The sequence below is a fragment of the Rhinatrema bivittatum genome, chromosome 4 (assembly GCF_901001135.1).
Source record: "Rhinatrema bivittatum chromosome 4, aRhiBiv1.1, whole genome shotgun sequence".
NCBI lineage: Eukaryota > Metazoa > Chordata > Amphibia > Gymnophiona > Rhinatrematidae > Rhinatrema > Rhinatrema bivittatum.
In genome coordinates, this window is record NC_042618.1 from 42280896 (window position 1) to 42300891 (window position 19996).

At 42.5% G+C, this 19996-nt stretch overlaps 1 protein-coding gene across 3 annotated transcripts in view; it reads left to right on the top strand.

Moving 5' to 3' along the window:
* Positions 1-19794, top strand: part of KLC1 (kinesin light chain 1) — a 102544-nt gene extending 82750 nt beyond the window's left edge. For all 3 annotated transcript variants that reach the window (XM_029598034.1, XM_029598036.1, XM_029598035.1), the window contains one exon: positions 15260-19794. In XM_029598034.1, the coding sequence (XP_029453894.1) occupies positions 15260-15325 (66 nt within the window). In that variant the 3' untranslated portion in view covers positions 15326-19794. The remainder of the gene's footprint in view (positions 1-15259) is intronic.
* The last annotated feature ends 202 nt before the right edge of the window (positions 19795-19996 follow it).

Consider the following 19996-nt stretch of genomic DNA (forward strand, 5'->3'; position numbering starts at 1 on the left):
TGCGTTCAATAACATGGCACACACCTCAACAGCTTCCATTGGAGCTTGTCGCATGGCTTAGTTAAGATCCCCTAGCTTCCGCGAAGATGTCAAGTTAATGGTTGTCCCCTCCTGAGTGATCGCCTCTGGCAGAGCAGATGGTGGAGAAACTGAGCAAAAGCTGTGCCTTTACCAGTTCTTTTCCCTTCAGGTTGAACCTTTGGGTTCTGGGGGCCAGCAGGTCTTAGATGACATCTCTGAGGTGTATGCTGAAAAGAGGCTCCAATGTCAGACTGTGGTTGAGGCAGGTGGCAAGCAAGGATGGGCAGGTCACAGGCTAAGGTCAATTCCGAGAATCAATCAGAGGGCAGGCAAGACAAGGACAAAGCTGGATGAGGCTGAACACACAGGAGCAGCAACTTGCACTCTCAATAGTCAATCCATTGCTGAGGCACTGGAGCGATACATGGCCGAGGTTTAAATACCCAGCCATGAAATGTTATTAGAAGGTGCCAGCCTGCGCTGTTCCAGCCACTGGACCTTTAAATGTTGGCGCGCACCTAGATGAGGTCCTGGCAATCAGCAGCAGCATCTCAGGTTGCGTGGGCTGGCGGCGTTTTCGGGCCGCTCTAAGCAGTATCTTCACGGTTGACCAGTGAGGGGTGATTGAGCCAGCAAACGAAACAGTACCCCCCTTCTAAGCCCCCTCCTCAGGCTTGGATTTGGAGGGAAATCATCCATGGAATTTTCATTAGCTGTGCTGCCTTGAGATAGCTGGCAGGCTCCCACGAGTTCTCATCCGGGCCAAAATGCTTTCAGGAGATGAGGTACTCCAACTTATTAAGCCTCCTGTGGGAATCCAAGATTTCCTTTACTTTGAACTGCGCGTCTTCCTCAACTGTCACATCCGCGGGCATGGGAGGTTTCCTGGAGGGCCATGAAAGGACCAATGGTTTCAGTAATGAGAAATGGAAAACGTTATGGATTCTTAGTGAATTGAGAAGTTTCAGTTGGTAAGTAACAGGGCCCATCTGATGTTGGACTAGGCAGGCCCCAATGAATTGTGGCGCCAGGCAAAATGAAGGGACCCAGAGACAAAGATGCTGGATGTTCAGCCATACCAGATCGCCCTTGAACTGTGGTGCTGGTCGACATTTGGTATCTGCGTATTTCTTGGCTTGGGATATCAAATGGGTAGTCTGGATCCCGAGATTATGGACTTGAGTATGAGGCGAGCCGCAGGGCAGTCCACAGTAGAGGTAGCTGAAGTGGTATCCACTTGCTTTCATATACTATCTGAAATGGGGAGGAGCTGGTGGCACTGCTCACATGGTGATTGTGGGAAAATTCTGCCCATGGAAGTAGAAAGGCCCAGTCATCTTGCTTGTGATTGACTTATAACCTGAGAGAGGTTTTGAGGATCTGGTTAATTCTCTGTTTGCCCATTTCCCTGGGGATGATAAGCCGTAGTGAACGCCAAAGAGATGCCAAACTTGCGGCAGAGGGCCTTCCAATGGCAGGTGGTAAATTGAATGCCTCAGTCATACAGAATATGGGATGGCTAGCCATGCAAAGGAAAGATATATTGAACAAAAAGGCATAGTTCAGGAGCTAAGAAGTCCAGTGAGAAGTACAAAGTGGGCCATCTCAGAAAATCTATCCACAATGACCCATATTACTGTAGAGCTGTATGAGGGGGAGATCCAAATGAAATCTGTGAATATGTGAATCCAGGGTTCCCTTGGCACTGGCAACAGCTATAATAGCCCCCAGGGTTGGGCACAATCAGCTTTATTCTGTGCTGCAGGTTGGGAAGGATCTCGTAGTTCTTAACATTCTTTGTTGCGTGGCCACCAGTAGTGGTGCTGAAGGAGCTCAAAAGTTTTGGACATTCCTGGGTGCCCTCTACATGAGTCATGTGCCCACTTCAACACTTTCTCCTGGAGCCTCTTAGGAACGACTGTCTTCCCTGCCGGAATAGAAGTGGCAGAAACAAGGACTATCTTTGCCAGGTCAATGATATGTCGCAGGGCTTCTAGGGTATCCTTGGTCAGGAAGGACTGGGATAAAGCAACTGCTCAGAGGTTCTTCTCTGCTAGTCTATAGCAGAACTTGAAGTCAAATTGAGAAAAGAAGAGGGACCAGCATGCCTGCCTAGGATTAAGGCACTGGGCCTGCGGGAGATACTCTTAAGTTTTATAATCCATATAGATGGTGATCGTGTGAGACCTTCCAAGAGATGTTGCCACTCTTCAAGGGCAAGTTTGACCGCTAGAAGTTCTCTGTCTCAGATTGTGTAATTCTTTTCTGCTGATGCATGGGAGAAGTTTTCCTTCTGTGCAGTGTTGACTGAGGACAGCCCCAACCTCAAGGGAAGAGGCATCTGTCTCGATCACAAAAGGACAAAAGGGTGTCAGATGCCGGAGACAGGGTCCTTGGGTGAGCGCATGTCTAAGCTCCTGAAAGCTTTGACCGCTTCCAAAAGCCAGTTTTTGGTATTCGTGCCTTTTCATGTTAAGGCCGTGAATGGTGCAGTGAGGATGGAGTATCAATTGGTGAATTGCCAATAATTGATGAAACTGTAGTGCTCGCAGACCCATTGGCTGGGGCCATTCTAGGATGGCTTTCTGTTTAGCAGGGTCTATGTGAAGACCTGTGCTGGAGATTTTGTACCCCAGGAAAGGTGGTAGTTCCTGATCAAAGAGTCATTTCTCCAACTTGGCATATAGGTGGAGTTCACGTAGGTGCTGGAGTACTTGTTTCACCTGGGATCTAGGAGGAGAGAGACTGAGAAAAGATGAGTTATACTTCTATGAATAGGTATAGGTGGTTCTGGAAGATGTCATTCACCATTTTTTGGAAGATTACCAGGTCAAAGGGCATTACTAAATATTGTAGTGTCTGTCCCTTGTATTTAAAGGCTGTCTTCCATTCATCTCTGTGCTTAATTCAGATGAGGTTTATTCCCCCCCGAGATCCAATTTGGTAAAGAGTTGAGCTCCCTGTTGTCGACCAAACAGCTCAGAAATCAATGATAGGGGGTAGCGATCTTTTTTGTAATCATGCTATGTTTGCTGTAGTCTATATATGGCCATAGTGTTCTGTTCTTTTTATTGCTATGAAGAAGAAACCTGCTCCGGCCCCTGAGGAAGATGGACAGATAAAACCTCTAGCGATATTCTCTTGGATATACATACTCATAGCCTTGGTCTCAGGTCTCGAGAGGGGGTACATTCTACCTTGTGGAGGATCCTTGCTTAGGGCAAATTTGATCTCGCAGTCATAAGAACAGTGAGGGGGCAGCATCTCAGCCTGTTTGGTGAACATATCCAAATATTCCGCATACTGGGACAGTAGCCCTGTCTGAGTAGCAGCAATGGTGATGGGAGCTGGAGGGCCAGTTATAGTGAAGACCTGTCAATGATGTGTTGATGCTTTTGATGCCAAGGAAGTCCCAGAATAATCGGATTGAGCACTCGGAGTAGGATTTAGAGAGTGATGATCTTGGAATGAAGTAAGCCGCCAGTGTGAAGAGTGAGTGGAACACTGCTGTCTGTGATTCTCGCCAGAAGGGGTTGCCGAAGACTGAAGAAATGGTAAGTGGTTGAGCCAGGGGAACTGTGGGTAAATGGTAATGTCACCAGGACCTGATTGATGAAATTCCACAATCCCCCCTCCCGTGCCACAGTCCAAGAATGCTTGTTATTTGATATACGAGGTGGGTCTTGCCTTGGGTGATTGATATGGGGACAAGAAGTTGGGGAGCAGAGGAAGTCTGGCCTAGGGTTATCTCCTAGGTTAGTCTTAGGCAAGGACGTTTGCTGTTTTTTTTCCTGGGCAGTTAGCCACCAGGTGTCCTTGGCCTGCACAGTACAGACAAAGACCCAGTTGTCTAAGGCAGTGGTTCTCAACCTTTTTTCTATCAGGACACACCTGAGAGATGATGCTCACATGTGTGACACACTGAACATATAAACATCATGGGACTAAATATAAACATATGCTCTGCATCCACAGGAGTCCCCTGCTTCCTAACAATGGGTGCAGAGCAGAATTAAGACATTTGCCTGTACAACTCACCATACAAAAAAGATATTCTGATTCTGGTGCCATTTAATCACAGCATCACAAACTTCCTCTACTACCAGGTGCAATGTAAAATAATACAAACAATCCCCACTCTGTACATGTCTATCAGTCCTGCCATACCTCAGCAGCACTAACTCCAAGAAATGAAATAGCAATAGCCCTACCCATGAAAAGGCAGCAATTCACCACCAGTGCAAAATAATATTGAGAAAATACAATAAATAAGGCTGATACAAACCTCTGGTAAAGTACCTGATCTCAGTCACTTACACTCAGAACACAGACAGACCTGCCTTCACCAAATATAGAATAAAAGACCACAAATTACAAATGTGGAAACAAAACCTGGAAGGGAAACCCCAAGACCACCTTCTACATGCAGTGCAAAACTGGAGACTAGAAACAAAAATATATTTCCTCCTACACTAAGCAAAGTTCAAAGAGATAAGCAATGCATATTCTCAAAACTGACATAGTATGGCCCTTGTACCCAGTCACTCCCCTCCATGCCTCCATCACCCCTCACTTCTCCCAACTACTCAGTCTCTTCATATACTCATATCCTTATCCAACATTCCTGACACTCCCCACCCCATGTCCTCTTCCCCATGTTCCCTCTTCTCTGCTCAACCCTTTGTCCTTCTCTCTCACCTTCCCTACCCAGAATCTGACCACCTCTTTCCTACCCCTTCCAGCTCAGCATTCCCCACTTCCTGCTGCCCTCTCCCGCAACTCAGCAGCCCCACACCTCCATCTTTCTCCACTTCCATCTCACTTCCCTGTCCAGCAGCCTCCAAGCTCTTCCTACCCAGCAACCCCAACCTCCTTTTCCCCACCCCCCTTCCTATCCAGCAGACTCCTGACTCCCTATCTCCCCATGCCTTCCTGCCCAGCACATTTCCCCCTCTTCCTGGATCCCAGCCAGCAGAAAAGACTTCATTCCAATTCAGAGTCTCCCTCCCTCTTTATCAGCAGCAGATGAGGGCAAGAAGCACTGAGGAGAGAAAGATGAAGAGGCAGCAACAGTGGATCTACAGCGCATGCACCTTTCTCCCTTATGCTCCTGCTTTCACATCCAGGTCCATGGGGTGCATCAGCAGCCTCACTGTCAGGAAGAGGAAAATAAAGTTGATTTCCTGCTGGGCCCATATGATCAAGAGTTGGTGATATCACACTCTGATCTGGGTGAAGGATGAGGAAACAACCTCACTGGCCAGGAAGCAAGAGCAACTTCCTGTCATGCCCAATAAAAGAGAAGTCAGCCAACTCTTCTCCCAGACTGATGAGGAAAAATCAGTCTTCTGCTGGCTCTGTGACACACATCCTGGGACTTTGTGACACACTGTTTCCCAATACGCCTACTGAGAACCACTGGTCTAAGGTTTGATCTTTCTTGAGCGGTCAGCCAGCTGTGACTCAGTTGCATGGGCTCCTCCTGAGTTTAGGTTTAGAGGACAGTCATGGGTGGAGAGAAATGCTGCTGGAAAGTGGGGTGCTAACGGTTGGAGTATCGAGTTTTATGCTCACATGTTCTGTCCTGGAGAGGTTATCCATGGAGATAGGAAGTTCCCAAGCTGCAAGCTCATCCTTAATGTGACCTACCAGCCCTTGAAGAGAGATGACCGTGAGACTGTCTTCATCCCAATTCAATTCAGAGGCTAGAGTCCTGAATTCTATAACATATTCCGAGAGGGTCCAGGAGCCCTGACGGATCTACAACATGTCCGTTGCTCGGGTGGTGTCCCTTCCTGGTTAATCAAACACAAGGCGGAATTCATGGAGAAAGCTTACCAAGTTCTTAAGCATGAGGTCTTCATGCTCCCAGAGCAGAGAAGCCCAAGCCAATGCAGTACCACCAAAAGGGAAAGGACATAGGTGTTCTTAGTTCGATCATCAGGAACATTGCGGCCTGCAGCTGAAAATGCATTCAGCATTGATTGAAACCATCGCATTGTTTGGGATCCCCCCATAAAATGGGGTGGCAGTAACTGCAGTAATGATCTGGTGGAGGCAGGTGGGACCTGAGGAAGAGGGATCATCAGTGTCGGTGCGGATTCTTGCCTCAGAATGTCCACTGTGACGGCTAATTGTTCTAGGGTGCAGTAACTTGATTGAGTACCTGCTGCTGTTCCTATAGGTGCTGTGCCAGGCCTGGTATAGCTTGGAGTGACGCTTGAGTCACTGGGTCCATGGCCTCAACAAACTGTTAGGCTTGTGGACCTTGTGAGAGGTGAGGTTGACACAACCTACTGGGAAGGCCCTATAGGTCCTCACCGCCAACTGGTGGAGCAGATAGCTGAGAGACTAAGCTGGAGCTTTGCCTTTACCAGGCCCTTTCCCCTCAGGTTGAGCCTTTGTGTTTCGGCGGCCGGCAGGTCTTTGACAGTCTCTGAGGTGTATACTGAAGAGAGGATCCAAAGTCAGGCTGTGGTCGAGACAGAGGTGGTAAGCAAAGATGGGCAGGTCACAGAACAAAGTCTATTCTGAGAATCAATCCGAGGGCAGGCAGGCTGAAGATGAAGACAAGGACAAAGCTGAATGATACTGAAAACATGAGAGCAGCAACTTGCACTCGTTCCATTGCTAAGGTACTGAAGCAGTGCATGGCCGGGATTTAAATTCCTGGCCGTGTGTTGTCATCAGAAGGTGCTGACTTGGGCTGTTCCCACCGCAGGGCCTTTTAAATGTTAGCACATGCCTAGATGGGGTCCTGGCGGTCGGCAGCGGGGTCTCAGACCATGTGGGTTGGTGGTGTTTTTGAGCCACTTAGAGCAGCAAAACTTTGGGGCCAACCATTAAGAGATGAATGAGCCAGCTTGCGGGGGCAGCCCGCAAGCCGGCAGACATAACACAGAGCGGACATTTCTCAGCAAATGAAACGGGAGTCTACTCTGGTGGTTTAATCCCTACATCCTTCAAGAGCAATCAACACTAAGTCTGCTCCCTCACTAAGTTATGTTGGCGACGGATACCTCAACAAAAGGATGGGGTAGCGACATTTGATCCTTTCAAACTCAAACGTGGTCATTCATAGACCATTTCAAATTAACTTCCTGGAGATGAGAGCAATCAGATATACTGTAACAACACTGACTCACTTTCTCCAAGGAAAGAGCATTCTCATTCAAGTAGCCATATTCTGTGTGAACAAGCAAGGAAGCACAGGGTCATAGATTTGCCATGAAGCAATAAAGATATGGGAATGGGCATGCAATCATAAAGCTGTTCTGCAAGCAGCTTACCTTCCAGGGATCTCTAACATATTAGCAGATTGACTCAGCAGAGTTTTTTGACTGCATGAATGGTCTCTGCAATAGTTGACAACTGACAGACTATTCAGTCTTTGGGACTTCTAGCAATCGACCTATTTGCATCAGAGCAAAACAGAAAACTGGAAATGTTTTACTCCATTCTTCCCAGTGAGCTCAGATCAACTTGGAATGCTTTTCTGCTTAATTGAAATGCAGATCTGATGAACACTTTTTTTCACCAATTCCACTGATAGAATGGTGCAAGAAGTGCTCAAAGACTGGGCCTATCTGATCCTCAGGTCCAGCATAGCTCAGATAAGTTTGGTTTGCATATCTAGTACAGCTGTCAAGCAGTCCTCTGATAGTTCTCAGATCAGATCCATCCTTGTTAACTCAAGCGGGAAATCTATTTCATCTGAATCTCTTCCTACCTTAACTTGACATCTTGGATGTTGAGTGCTCACTGATTGCTGAATTATCCTTACCCAAAGAGGTTGAGGACATAAGTGTCTGCCAGAAAGCTTTCAACTAGAAGATTATGTGGTTTTAAATAGAAAACGTTGTCCACATGGTATTAGTGCAATACCTTGAATCCATTCATATGCAGTCCCAAAGAACTACTGAATTACTTGCTGTCTTTCTGTTTCAGAACTTAGCACCTCATCGGTAAGAATATATCATGGTACCAAAGGCTTATCTTTGATTTGAGTATAGTAAGCTGCTATCGCCACTCATCCTTTAGTTTCAAAATTCATGAAAGGCTTATGGCATACTAAACCTCCAGTTGTGAAACCACCTGTTCATGGGACCTAAACGTGGTTCTGGCACAACTGCTGAAGCCACCATTTGAACCCTTGGAGTCTGCTTCTTTCAAGTTTCTGATATGGAAAGTAATATTCCTTGTAGCAAGTGACATCAGCCAGAAACGATAATGAACTAGATAAAGCCTGATGTTTGCTATCTGCCTTATAGGCAGTTCCTCTATAACAGGGTGGTGCTCCATACCCACCCAAAGTTTCTGCCAAAAGTAGTTTGTGTTCGATATTAATCAAGCCATCATGTTATTTATATTCTTCCCGAGGCCGCACACATGAAGGTAAGAAAGCCTTTCATACCCTAGACTGTAAAAGGACTCAGCCATATCATCAGGCTTTGCAGTTATTCATCTCTTACGAGCCTAACTGGGCATAGCTGTGGCCAAATGTACATTGTCTATGTGGCTAGCAGACTGCATTGCATACTGCTGTATGCTAACAGATATACAAATTACAGACACCATCAAGGTTAATCAAGTTAGAACCATGGCTGCATCAGTGATTCATCTGCAAGCCATACCTGTCGAAGACATCTGCAAAGCTGCAACATGGTCATCGATACATATCGTTGCATCCAATTACTGTCTGGACAATCTGAGTGACAGTAAATTTGGGCAAGCAGTTTTGCGTAGCCTGTACACCCAGTAGTCTACCTTCCATATAGGGGTCTGGGTTGCTTACTCGGTAAATGCTCCACTGCAGCTCTCAACTTGGGACTCCCCACATATGGCTAATTCAACTCTGTTTGTCCACAGAGAAAGCACATTTGCTTACTATAAATGGTGTTCTCTGTGGATGGCAGGATGAATTAGCCATGCAAAATACCCACATGCCATCCTGGAGAGTTGATACCTAACTGGAATTAGCTCAAAAATCGACTGAAGCAACACTGCCTGAGAATTCCCACACATGCTCAGCAGAGTGAAAGCTCTACTAACTAAGAGAGTTTGGTGCCACCAGATGACATTACCCCACATGTCATGGCTAATTCTTCCTGCTGTCTGTGGTGATCTCCGTTTTACGGTTAGCAAACTTGCTTAACTGGTTATATTCTTTTGAGTAGAGTTGGTTATGGCTAAAATTATTCAGGCACACAAGACTGGGTAACTTTAAACATGTTTCATGGCACAGTTTGAGTTAACAGATAAATGAATTGACTACCTTGTCCCCACCCTAAACTGTCTCAATAACATCCATTACTTATTCAATTAATTTTTAGCTGTATAATGACTTATCCTGCTAAAAGTTAGCAGGATAAGTACCAGTGATTTTGAAAACTCTGCGTTTTGCCAGATAACTTGTGTGGTAAGCGGTTAAATGCCTTAAAATATTGTAACAAATGTTCAAAAATGTAAGCTTTTGGGGCTACTGTTCATTGCCTAAGGAAGTTACTTTAATAGCCCCAAGAGTTCCCAGCCTTAAATGTTCTTTAGCTGCATAAAAGTATTGTCTGTACCCAGCTTTATGATTGGTTTTCATTTTGGGAGACTAGCATGGAACCCTCTTTTTGCTTTACACTTCATGCCAGATATTTTAGCTCTTGTAAAAAGTAAGCAAAAACAGATTTTCATTTTTAGTTTTTTTTCACTTACAAATGTATAGGCCTTAAAATATTATCTTTCCAAGCCATTGTACACTGCATGTGGAAATTGGGCAGGTCACATGTTTACTGATTCTCTTTGGGGGAGAGTTCTTTCACCCCAAAGCATAAATGTAAGTTGCTAAACACAGTGTATACTAGAAAAAGATCAAATCCTCCTATTAATTCTTGAGGTATCTTGACTAGTGCCCCATTTAAACCTGCATCAATCATAAACTGGTTATTTGTGAAAAGATATAGTGGCAAAGCCATTAAAAAGGAACATGTTTAACTGGATGCTAATTGAAAACTAAATAGAAACTTCATTATTTTTACTCAACAGCATCTCACACATTGAAATAAAATGACCTTTATCTTAAATGAATTAAGTAGATCCTTGCTTGGCATTTGGAAGTAACAGATTCAGTGCTCATATCTAAACTCTGAAGGAGTGAGAAGGCACATGACACTGCTACTCCTCATTTAATTTTGATATTGAATGAGATTAGTTGTTTACCTCAAATGAAACCTGTACAGTCAATCAAAATGTCAACTATTTAGAAATGCAAATAGTTAATTGAGTACATCCATAATTACTTGCTGCCTAGTAACCCTACCAGTTCATATAGTGCATTCAGAAAGTATTCATACCTCTTTACATTTTCCACATTTTGTTATGTTACAGCCTTATTTTAACATGGATAATATGCATTTTTCCCTCCTCAATCTACACACAATACCCCATAATGACAAAGTAAAATTAGGTTTGTAGAAACATGTGTAAATTAATTAAAATATCACATTTAGAGTTCTACATAGCCTGAAGAATCTTTGACCCGGACAATTTCAAATTAGTTGTTTAAGCATCAGTGCTATCCATCTTGGATTACTGCAATGCGATCTACCTTGGGCTCCCTGACTCATCCTTAAAACCTCTTCAATTACTTCTTAACTCGACAGCTTTGCTGGTCAGTGGAACTAAGCGCACTGACCACATTACTTTGACCCTCCACTTTCTTCAGTGGTTACCTGGTCGTTTTAGAGTTCAATCCAAGATATTGCTTCTTATCCATAAACTCCTCAGCATTTCCTCTTTGCCTTGGATTAATTTTTTGTTACAAATATATCAACCCACCAGAAACCTTAGGTCACAAGCAAGGGAGTCTTCTTGAAGTGCCTACCGTATGAGCAGCAAGACTGTCAGCTTCTAGAGATTGTGCCTTTTCGGTGGCTGCACCTGCCATGTGGAATTCCAGACCTGCCACCCTGAGACTTATGGAGTGTTCGAAAACATTTAAATCAGTGCTAAGATCTTCTCTGATGAACCAAGCATTCATTAAAACAATGCCCTAACATTAAAATCTAGTTCTCAAGTTGAACTTTGGACATTTAAATTGCCTCATATTTTGTCTGTAAAGTTTTGTTGTTCCACTTATGGTATTTTTATGTATGTTTATTTTGTAAATCGCTCAGAGCTTGTGAGTGTAGCGATTTAAGAAATTTTAATAAATACAAACACCCCCCCCCCCACACACACACACATTTACATAAGTATTCAGACCCTTTGCTATGACACTCAAAGTTGAGTTAAGGTGCATCCTGTTTTCATTGATCATCCTTGAGCTGTTTCTCCAACTTGATTGGAGTCCAGCTGTGCTAAATTCAATTAATTGCACAGGATTTGGAAAGGCACACATCTGCCTATATAAGGTCCCACAGTTGACAGTACATGTCAAAGCAAAATCAAAGCCATGAAGTCGAAGGAATTGTCTGCAGACCTCTAGGACAGGATTGTGTCGTCACACAGATCTGGGGGAAAGGTACAAAAAATTGCTGCAGCATTGAAGGTCACAAAGAACACAGTGGCCTCCATCATTCTTACATGGAAGAAGTTTGGAACCACCAGGACTCTTAGAGCTGGCCACCTGCCCAAACTGAGCAATCGGGAGAGAAGGGCCTTGGTCACTCTGACAGAGCTGCAGAGTTTTGCTGTGGAAATGAGAGAACCTTCCAGAAGGACAACCATCTCTGCAGCATTCCTCCAATTAGGCCTTTATGGTAGACTGGCCAGACGGAAGCCACTCCTCAGTAGAAGGCACATGACAGCCCACTTGGAGTTTGCCAAAAGGAGCATAAAGGACTTTGAGCATGAGAAACAAGATTGAACTCTTTGGCTTGAATACCAAGCATCATGTCTGGAGGAAACCAGGCACTGCTAATCACCTCGCAAATACCATCCCTACAGTGAAACATGATGGAGGCAGCAGCATGCTGTGGGGATGTTTTTCAGCTGCAGGTTTTGGGAGACTAGTCCAGGTCGAGGGAAAGATGATTGGAGCAAAATACAGAGAGATCCTTGATGAAAACCTGCTCCAGAGTGCTCTGGACCTCAGCCTGGGGTGACTATTCACCTTCCAACAGGACAGCCCCTAAGCACACAGCCAAGACAATGCAGGAATGGCTTCAGGACAAGTCTGTGAATGTCCTTGAGTGGCCCACTGAGAGCCCGGACTTGAACCTGATCAAACATCTCTGGAGACATCTGAAAATTAGCTGTGCATCGACGCTCCCCATCCAACCTGACAGAGCTTGAGAGGATCTGCAGAGAATGGGAGAAAATCCCCAAATCCAGCTATGCCAAGATTGTAGCGTCAGACCCAAGAAGAGTTGAGGCTGTAATTGCTGCAAAAGGTGCCTGAACAAAGTATTGCATAAAAGGTCTGAATGCTATGTAAATGTGATATTTCAGGTTTGTGTGCTTTTTAATTTGCACAAAATTTACAACCTAATTTTGCTTTGTCATGGGGTATTGTGTGTAGATTGAGAAGGGGAAAAAGGCATATTCATTTTAGAATAAGGCTGTAATATACAAAATGTGGAAAAAGTGATCTGATTTCTTTCTGAATGCACTGTACACTGCTATAGAATTGAACCAAACCATTGTGTGTCTGAGAGCGCTCTGCTAGTGACTAACAGGAGATGAAACTAACCTGTGGGAATTTAACTGCTTCACACTAACTGCATTTTCACTTCAGTCCCCACACACCCTGTGTCACTGCTAACCAAGTGTAAGCATGCCTTTAATAATCTAGGCCAGAAGAAGGGCCAGACTTATAAAAGGGTATTTCCTATGGAGCAAAAGCTTTTATAAATCAGGACCCAACTGAGCTTGCAATGTACTGCAGTTTCATGTAGCACTTTGTATATCCCAAGCTGCTTTCAGAAGAGAATACTGTAGGCTGCTGAAGTCAGCATTACCACAGCCACACTGCATTCTGATTGGTTCATATGTGAAACATCACAGTTACGGAGGTGCTGATGAGTCAGGGGATTGAGTTTTGGTATCACCCAGTTGTTTACCAGCTGTCTCTGTGTACATAGTTCCGATGTCAAACAAAAAAAAAAATACATTCTCTGTGGCCAGCAAATCACTTCAGGAATTGCATTGAAGACGTCTGCCCTCTCTCTCTGTTGTAGAAATTATTTTGCCCTTGGATGATTTTCTTTTTTTGCAAGCTACAAATGCATACTCATGATCTTCTTGCAGCTTAGATCTGAGAGCTCACGGTGGATGATGCATTTGATAGACCCAGAAGTACCAGGGATCAGAGAGTTGATTATTCTAGATGACTGCAGTTTAATCTATGGATTGTTTTTATTAGGTTCTCTCAATTTATAATACATTGAGTAAGCACAGAGTGAGTTTTCCCTCTGCTTGAACTATAACCATTTGTAGTACATGTGTGACAGACTGGGAACTGGCCAGAGATTTTTCTACCTTGGTTTTGCTGTTTCCACACATTCCTCTAATCCAGTAGTGAACCTGCATTTGCTCGCCGGCTCAGTGCTGCTTGTGCTCAAATGAAGGAAGTTAGACAATAAATCCCATTTAGGGAAGTAGTTTCACCCCAGCATTGGTCACTGATGCTGGATGTAGGTGTTTGTGAATAGTTTTAGAATTAACTGGTTAGTCCATTCTCAATCTGGAGCAGTTTTATAGTGTTAATGGAGCAGGGAGCAAAATCAGATTGACCAGTTCAGAAGAGTAATTCATCCAGGAGTACAAGGGATTCTGTATGAAACAGCTACATTTAGTGTATCCTCATTGCCCACAGCCTGGAGAAGAGGGAATATAAAATTTAGGACATTAAAAAAAAAAACCCAAAAAACAACAGACTTTATCTGTTTAGCATAAAATAAAATTTGACTTGGTAAACAAATGAACATAATGTTTTGAAGCATTTCTGTTCTGATATATGCCCCCTTTGCCTTTGAAAGAAAACACAGATGGGGATAGGGAGAATGGGGGGAGGAGCAAAAAAAAAATTCAAGAAAAGTCTAGGCAAATGGGTTTGCTTTTCCAGATCTCTGGGCCCCAGTACTGTTGGTGGTTTGTTTAAGGTCTACTGACGAGGAGCAGGAGGCTGAAAGCTATCGGTCCTGCAGCATTATGGAGCCAGTTCCCTTCATGGGCTCCTTCAGGGAAGTTATTCCAGGATGCCATAATGATTCTTCCTTGCAAAGACTGAAATGAATATTAAGGGCCAATAAAAGACTTTTTTTTTTTTTTTTTTAAATCTGTATTTTCTTTTTAGAAGCAAAAGGGGGATGCACTGTTTTAGAATAGAGAGAAGTTTTAAGTGATTCAAGCATTTTTCATTCACCATTTTTTTCAATAAAATATCTTTTACCATTCTGATTTTAATTACATGAGATGTACTGCCTTTATGCATGAGTGCAAGTACCTGGTTAAAGCTACCAACTGGTGCCTCAATTGCTTACCACCCCCCAAAAAATGTATTTACTCATCTTCCAATTTTAAAACTATTAATAACCACTTCTTACATTATTAATGAAATGTTAGCTGATCACTTTGGGAGACAAAATATGTTCCCAGATGAGCAGCAAGCCCTGCCCTATTAATTCAGTTATTCAAGTGATTAGTTTACAGGTTTTGTGTTATCCCAGATGAAGCGTGTCAGCCAATCAGGTTGCTGGCTTACCTAACCCTTACCCAATAAGAAATAGAAAACGTAATCCTGGGTCATCCAGTTTGACAAAAGCAGAGCACTTCTGAGAAACAGAATGTTGCCCGTCAGTGCCCAGAACATCTCAGATGGCCAATCAGAATGCAGCTTCTCAATAGTGCAGTGGTGAGCAGAGGGGGTTCACAATCTGGTGAATGGCCCATTGTTTTGCTTGATTTGTTTAAAGTGATGTTCTGAAATAGCCGATTCTGTGTTTATGGGGAAATAGCTGATTCACTGAGCTTTTTCCCCATAGACACAGAATGGGAGGAAAGTCTTAATGAATCAGAACCAATCTCAATCTGTACTGGCAGGTTTGGCATGGTGATGGTCTCAACTTGCTTATAGATTGACATTGCAGTAGATTGCTATTCTTTTGCCATTATCTCATTAACAACAGAACAATGGCAGTGTCTTAATTTAATTTTCTTTTTTTTTTTTTTTTTTGTGGAAGTTAATTTGAACTTATGTCTGTCTTCATTTGTTTTTTGTTTGGTTTTTTATTTTTTTTTCATGCAGGAACGAAATAATTGTCTGACAGACTCGAGAGGTTTGAGTGCCAGCCACACTGATTTGGCACATTGAGGTTCTTGGAACAGAAGCTAGCTATAATTCTTTTGTGAACGAAGAAGCACTGAGACTCTCAAAAGCTTTTGGTTTCTTACCATTCTGTAGGAACATTTTGCACAAACTTTTGCAAAAAGACTGCTCTTTCTACTTTTCTAAATAGTAAATTAAAAAATTAGTATTGCTAGATATTTTTCTTTAAAAAAGAAGCTATATATATATATAGATTATACATTTATATCTATATATTCCTCATTGCACTGTGGTGTGGAATTCTGATTCTCTTGGTTGCAAAAAATCATTGTCACAGGTATCAAACTGGTAACACAAACATCCAAGGTTTAAAATATACCAAAACGCAAGGAAGGCTACAGGCCTGTACCTGTTCATGTAAGACAGCTCAGCTGAAATGACATGCTTAGTACCTGTAGAATGTACTGAAATTGATATGCACTATATGCATGACTGTGTTTGGCTGAATTCTGATTTAGGTTTGTACAGCTACTGGATCAGCTAAAAAGGAGAAATTAGGATTTTCTGATTTAACTGTTATATCTAGATAGCGTGCCTCACAATTTGGTAATTGGCCATATTCCAATGTAAAACTTCCTGGGAAGCCCATTTTTCCATTGTGGTAATAGCATCAGTTTAGGCAGTGGTGGATGGGCCAATGTGTTATGTCTTCAGACCTTCTGTAGGAACTTGAGTATATGAAAGAACAATTTTATAGAAACCTTCAGCTTTCCTGTGTGCTTAAGTTCCTGAAACAACTTGCAAATCGCCACTGTAAATAGTCACATCCTTTCATGTTTCATTGTAAATTTTGGAGGACTTACAAGTTGCTATATATAAAATAGTCAGATGCTATAATTAAGATATAGAACAAAAGACTGGCGTGTCATTGGGATAAAAGGCGAATTTGAAATGACACAAATTCACTCAAATAACTTGAGTAATAACGGAACAAAAAAAAGAGTGAACTTTTTGGCTTATAAGCGACTTACCTGTACCTGACTAAGTTTGTTTTGTTTTAGGAGTTGTCATGTCTTGACCCTGCAAGTGTTAATGCAAAATGAACTTGACTTTTGGGTACGCTGACATTTCTGCAGTTTAAAGTGGCAGATCAGTATGCCGGAAAGATGAGAAATGTCCAGAATATTTAATGCTGCTAATGTGTTGAGGTGTTTTGCTAGTACAGACTTATGCACTTCAGTAATAACCAGAACAAAGTTGGTGGTTCCTGCGTTATTGTATACGCATCTGTATCCTTATGAGGTTCCTGTTCGTTTGTCTAGTGCTTCATTTCGTGTAGTGTGCGTGCTTTGCAGCAGGCCACCTGTAAAAGATGGCTGTTTGGAATTGTTAGCAAAAGCTAAATGGTGGTGTTTGAGGATTAGTAAAGACAATTTGTTTCTATACGTGCAATTTTTTCTAAAATGTCTTTTTAGACTGTAAATTAAGTGTCTAAGAACTGGAATTTCTTGGTGTATCCTTAGAATGTTTTGGCATGTGTGTGCTTCTCTGCGGGCTGGTAAATACCTTAGCTAGGCTTAACACCAGGCCCTGTTACAAATGTAGATTTTCTAAAGCACTTGAGGCCTCACTAGTCGATATTTGTAAATAGCTCATACTCTGTTTTCTTTGCAATAGTACTTGACGATGTTAATGAATGTTTGTAAGGTTGCATTTTTCCCATGCTCCGTTGATCTGGTTCATAGCCTTCAAAGATTTTGCATAGGCTAATTTCATTTATTGTTAATGAAGCACTCTCTTACAGCCCGACGCCTCAGTGTTTACAGTCAGCACATCCCTTCTGCTCAGCAAAAAGTCTAGAATCTGATTAGCTTACTTGTGGCACCACCCTAGCTGGAATAGCATTGGCGCTATAAAATGGCAACTTTAAATTATGGCTACTTGAAAACAAAGGTTCAAATTCACACGTTAGCATTTGCCTCCCCTTCCATGGTTTCAGTTATCTTGGTTAACTCCATACAGATAGATATAAACATGTGTCTTTTCAAATAATAGTCCTAGCACCAGTTTCTGTCCACTCTACCATTGATTGAGTGCTTGAGAAAGGAACGAGCCTGATCTCCAAGATGCCATCTAAACCCATAACCAATTGCTATGGTTTCATAGGAAGGCCTTTCCAATCAGCATTGCTAACAATGTCCGCGGTAAAAATGGACATGCTTCCCTCTTTTTAGTTTCTCGGGCAAATGAGTTTTAGGTTTTTGAGAGCGTCTTTTGCTTAGCGCACCTCTTCCCTTCCAGTTATGAATTTAAGTGTATTGGGTGGTGGTATCAGACAGCTTAGACAGACAGAGATCTATAGAAAGCATGAGCACAGCATAAGCAGCTGAAAAGTGGAATAAAGATGCTTTAAAATTGGGTATTAATATCTTTTGTTCCAAAGCAGTAAAACTAGCTGACTCTGTACTGCTGAAGAAAGCTAGTCCCAGATGTGTTAAGTCCATTGAAAAGGTATCGCCTACACCTTATTTTTGACCCTTGCTTCCATAAAAAAATAAAAAAGGTAACAATTTTAGAAATTACATTTATAAGGAGATTTAGAAAGACCTAAAGAGGATGCAGCAGAGTCCAGGAACCAACACATTGGCACTCTGAAGAATGTACCTTCTGCTGCTTCTACCTTGTACCAGTGGCTTAAATAAACTTCCTTGTATAGTAATTAAACATTAGGAGGTCAGTTTGCAGCCACTACGAATACTTTGGTATTTTCAGATTGTTGGTTTGCTTTGTAATATATCTCTCAAGGTAAACTGACTGAACAGATCTCCCTGGCTGTTCTGCTGTGTAGTTAGCATGTTAGTGACCAGTAGCCACCAGATGACCGAGACTGCAGCTTTGTAAAAAGGGCATTTACAGTAAAGTGGAAATGGTGAAAGATTTTGAAGGGATGGACATAAGATTATGAGATACTACACGCACAATTGTGGTTTAAGGCCTGTCCAGTTGGGAGATGGGAAATGGGTAAGGATGTCCTGTGACCGGATCATTTAATTGTTAAAATGTGCATTGACTTGTGTAAAGTATGTTTACAGTATTAGGGTAATGTATGTGTGGATTTTATTTTACTGGTGACGAGGCTGTCTGGTTTTGAGCACTGCTAAGAATAACATCATTATAAAATGTAATCAGAATATTGTAATTGTATAGAAACTTTTAAGTGGCGCTGTCTCGCCAATGGGAATTGTAACTTTTTTTTTTTTTAGTGTTGTAGTGCAGATGTTACGTTGTCACAAAGAACATTTGCTCATGTAAAGCCTATTCGAAAACCTCCTTTTCTTATGTTCCATTAGTGAATCTGTGGAAAGTGTTTGAAAGTTTACACTTTGTTTTCCGGCAGTTGAAAACAATATATTTATTGATGAGTAATAAGAAACTAAAACAGGGAGTGTACTGCTCTAGGAAAAGCAGTTTGTCTCCACCATTGGGGTTCTTTGGAGAGCTGAGATGCATGTTGGAATCTTACTGGAGTAATGAAAGTCGAGATTGATATTAACAAGAACTGCGACAGCGATAACTCAGTTTGTTTTATGTTCTCAAAATCTAAGCCTGAACATCTTACTAATGCGTTAAAAAATAAAACGTTTATGGAAGATCCTGGTAATAGGTACTTGGCCTGCTGATCCTGAACATACATATGCCAGCAGTAGTTCGTGTTTAGGTGCAGTGATACGGCTGCATCACCAACATTTAATGGTGATCGGAGGTGTGCAGTAAGTTAATAGAAGGATGGTGGGAGGGATTCACAGATCATGTGGAGAAGAAACAGTGCTTGTCGAAGCAGCTACCACTTACACATGCCCAAAAAGCAAAAGAGGTGTTGCCAGGAGTAGGAGTTAAGCACTGGGAAGAGAAAAGTAGACATGAAGATTACCACTTGACTGTAACCAACATTTATGTATTGTATTTAATGTGACAAAATGTGTTGAATTGGTAGACAATGTGCAGTTCTCAGGACCTTGTAAATTGCACATACCTTAAGCTGTTGTCAAAAGGATAAAGGCTTCCCTGTTTTACTTCATTTTGTGTATCTTACTGACAACGTAAAATAACTCAAACGTCATGGGGCCAGAATGTTGGTAGCTGCTATACTCGGAATAGAAACGAACAGCGCTTGGCATAGTTTGAGGTCAGCCTTTTTTGGTCATTTAGCAGTACGTTGGCAGTCGTCCCTGTCAAATAAATAATTTTGGACTGTGATTCAAAATAGTGGGGCACAGTCCAGGTAGATCCCATTCAGGTGCAATCTGTGATTAGCAGTCCCAAAACCCAGGTTTACAAATATCAAGTTGTGATTAGCCTAATAGTTTTTATCTAATTTTTAGGGTTATTAAAAATCCAACCGTGGATCATGATAAAAGGTTATAAAAAAAAAAAAAAAATAGGTCGGCTCCAGAAAATTCCAGCAGCAATCAGGTAATTTCCCCTCACCTTTGTATATCTATTTCTTCTCCTTTGTGGCCTTCACTGAGACAACTTTGGTTCCTCTGCTGGCTGAAAGGGATGGTCTCCCCTGAGACTGACCCCTCTCTGTTCTGCTTTTGCACCAGCAGGGGTAATTCCTATAGCAATCATTGCGCCCTGCCCATCGCTACCACGACACGCCTCTGTGCCAGACAGAAAACTTGAACTCAAGTCTCCTGCATCATGTGGTTTTTT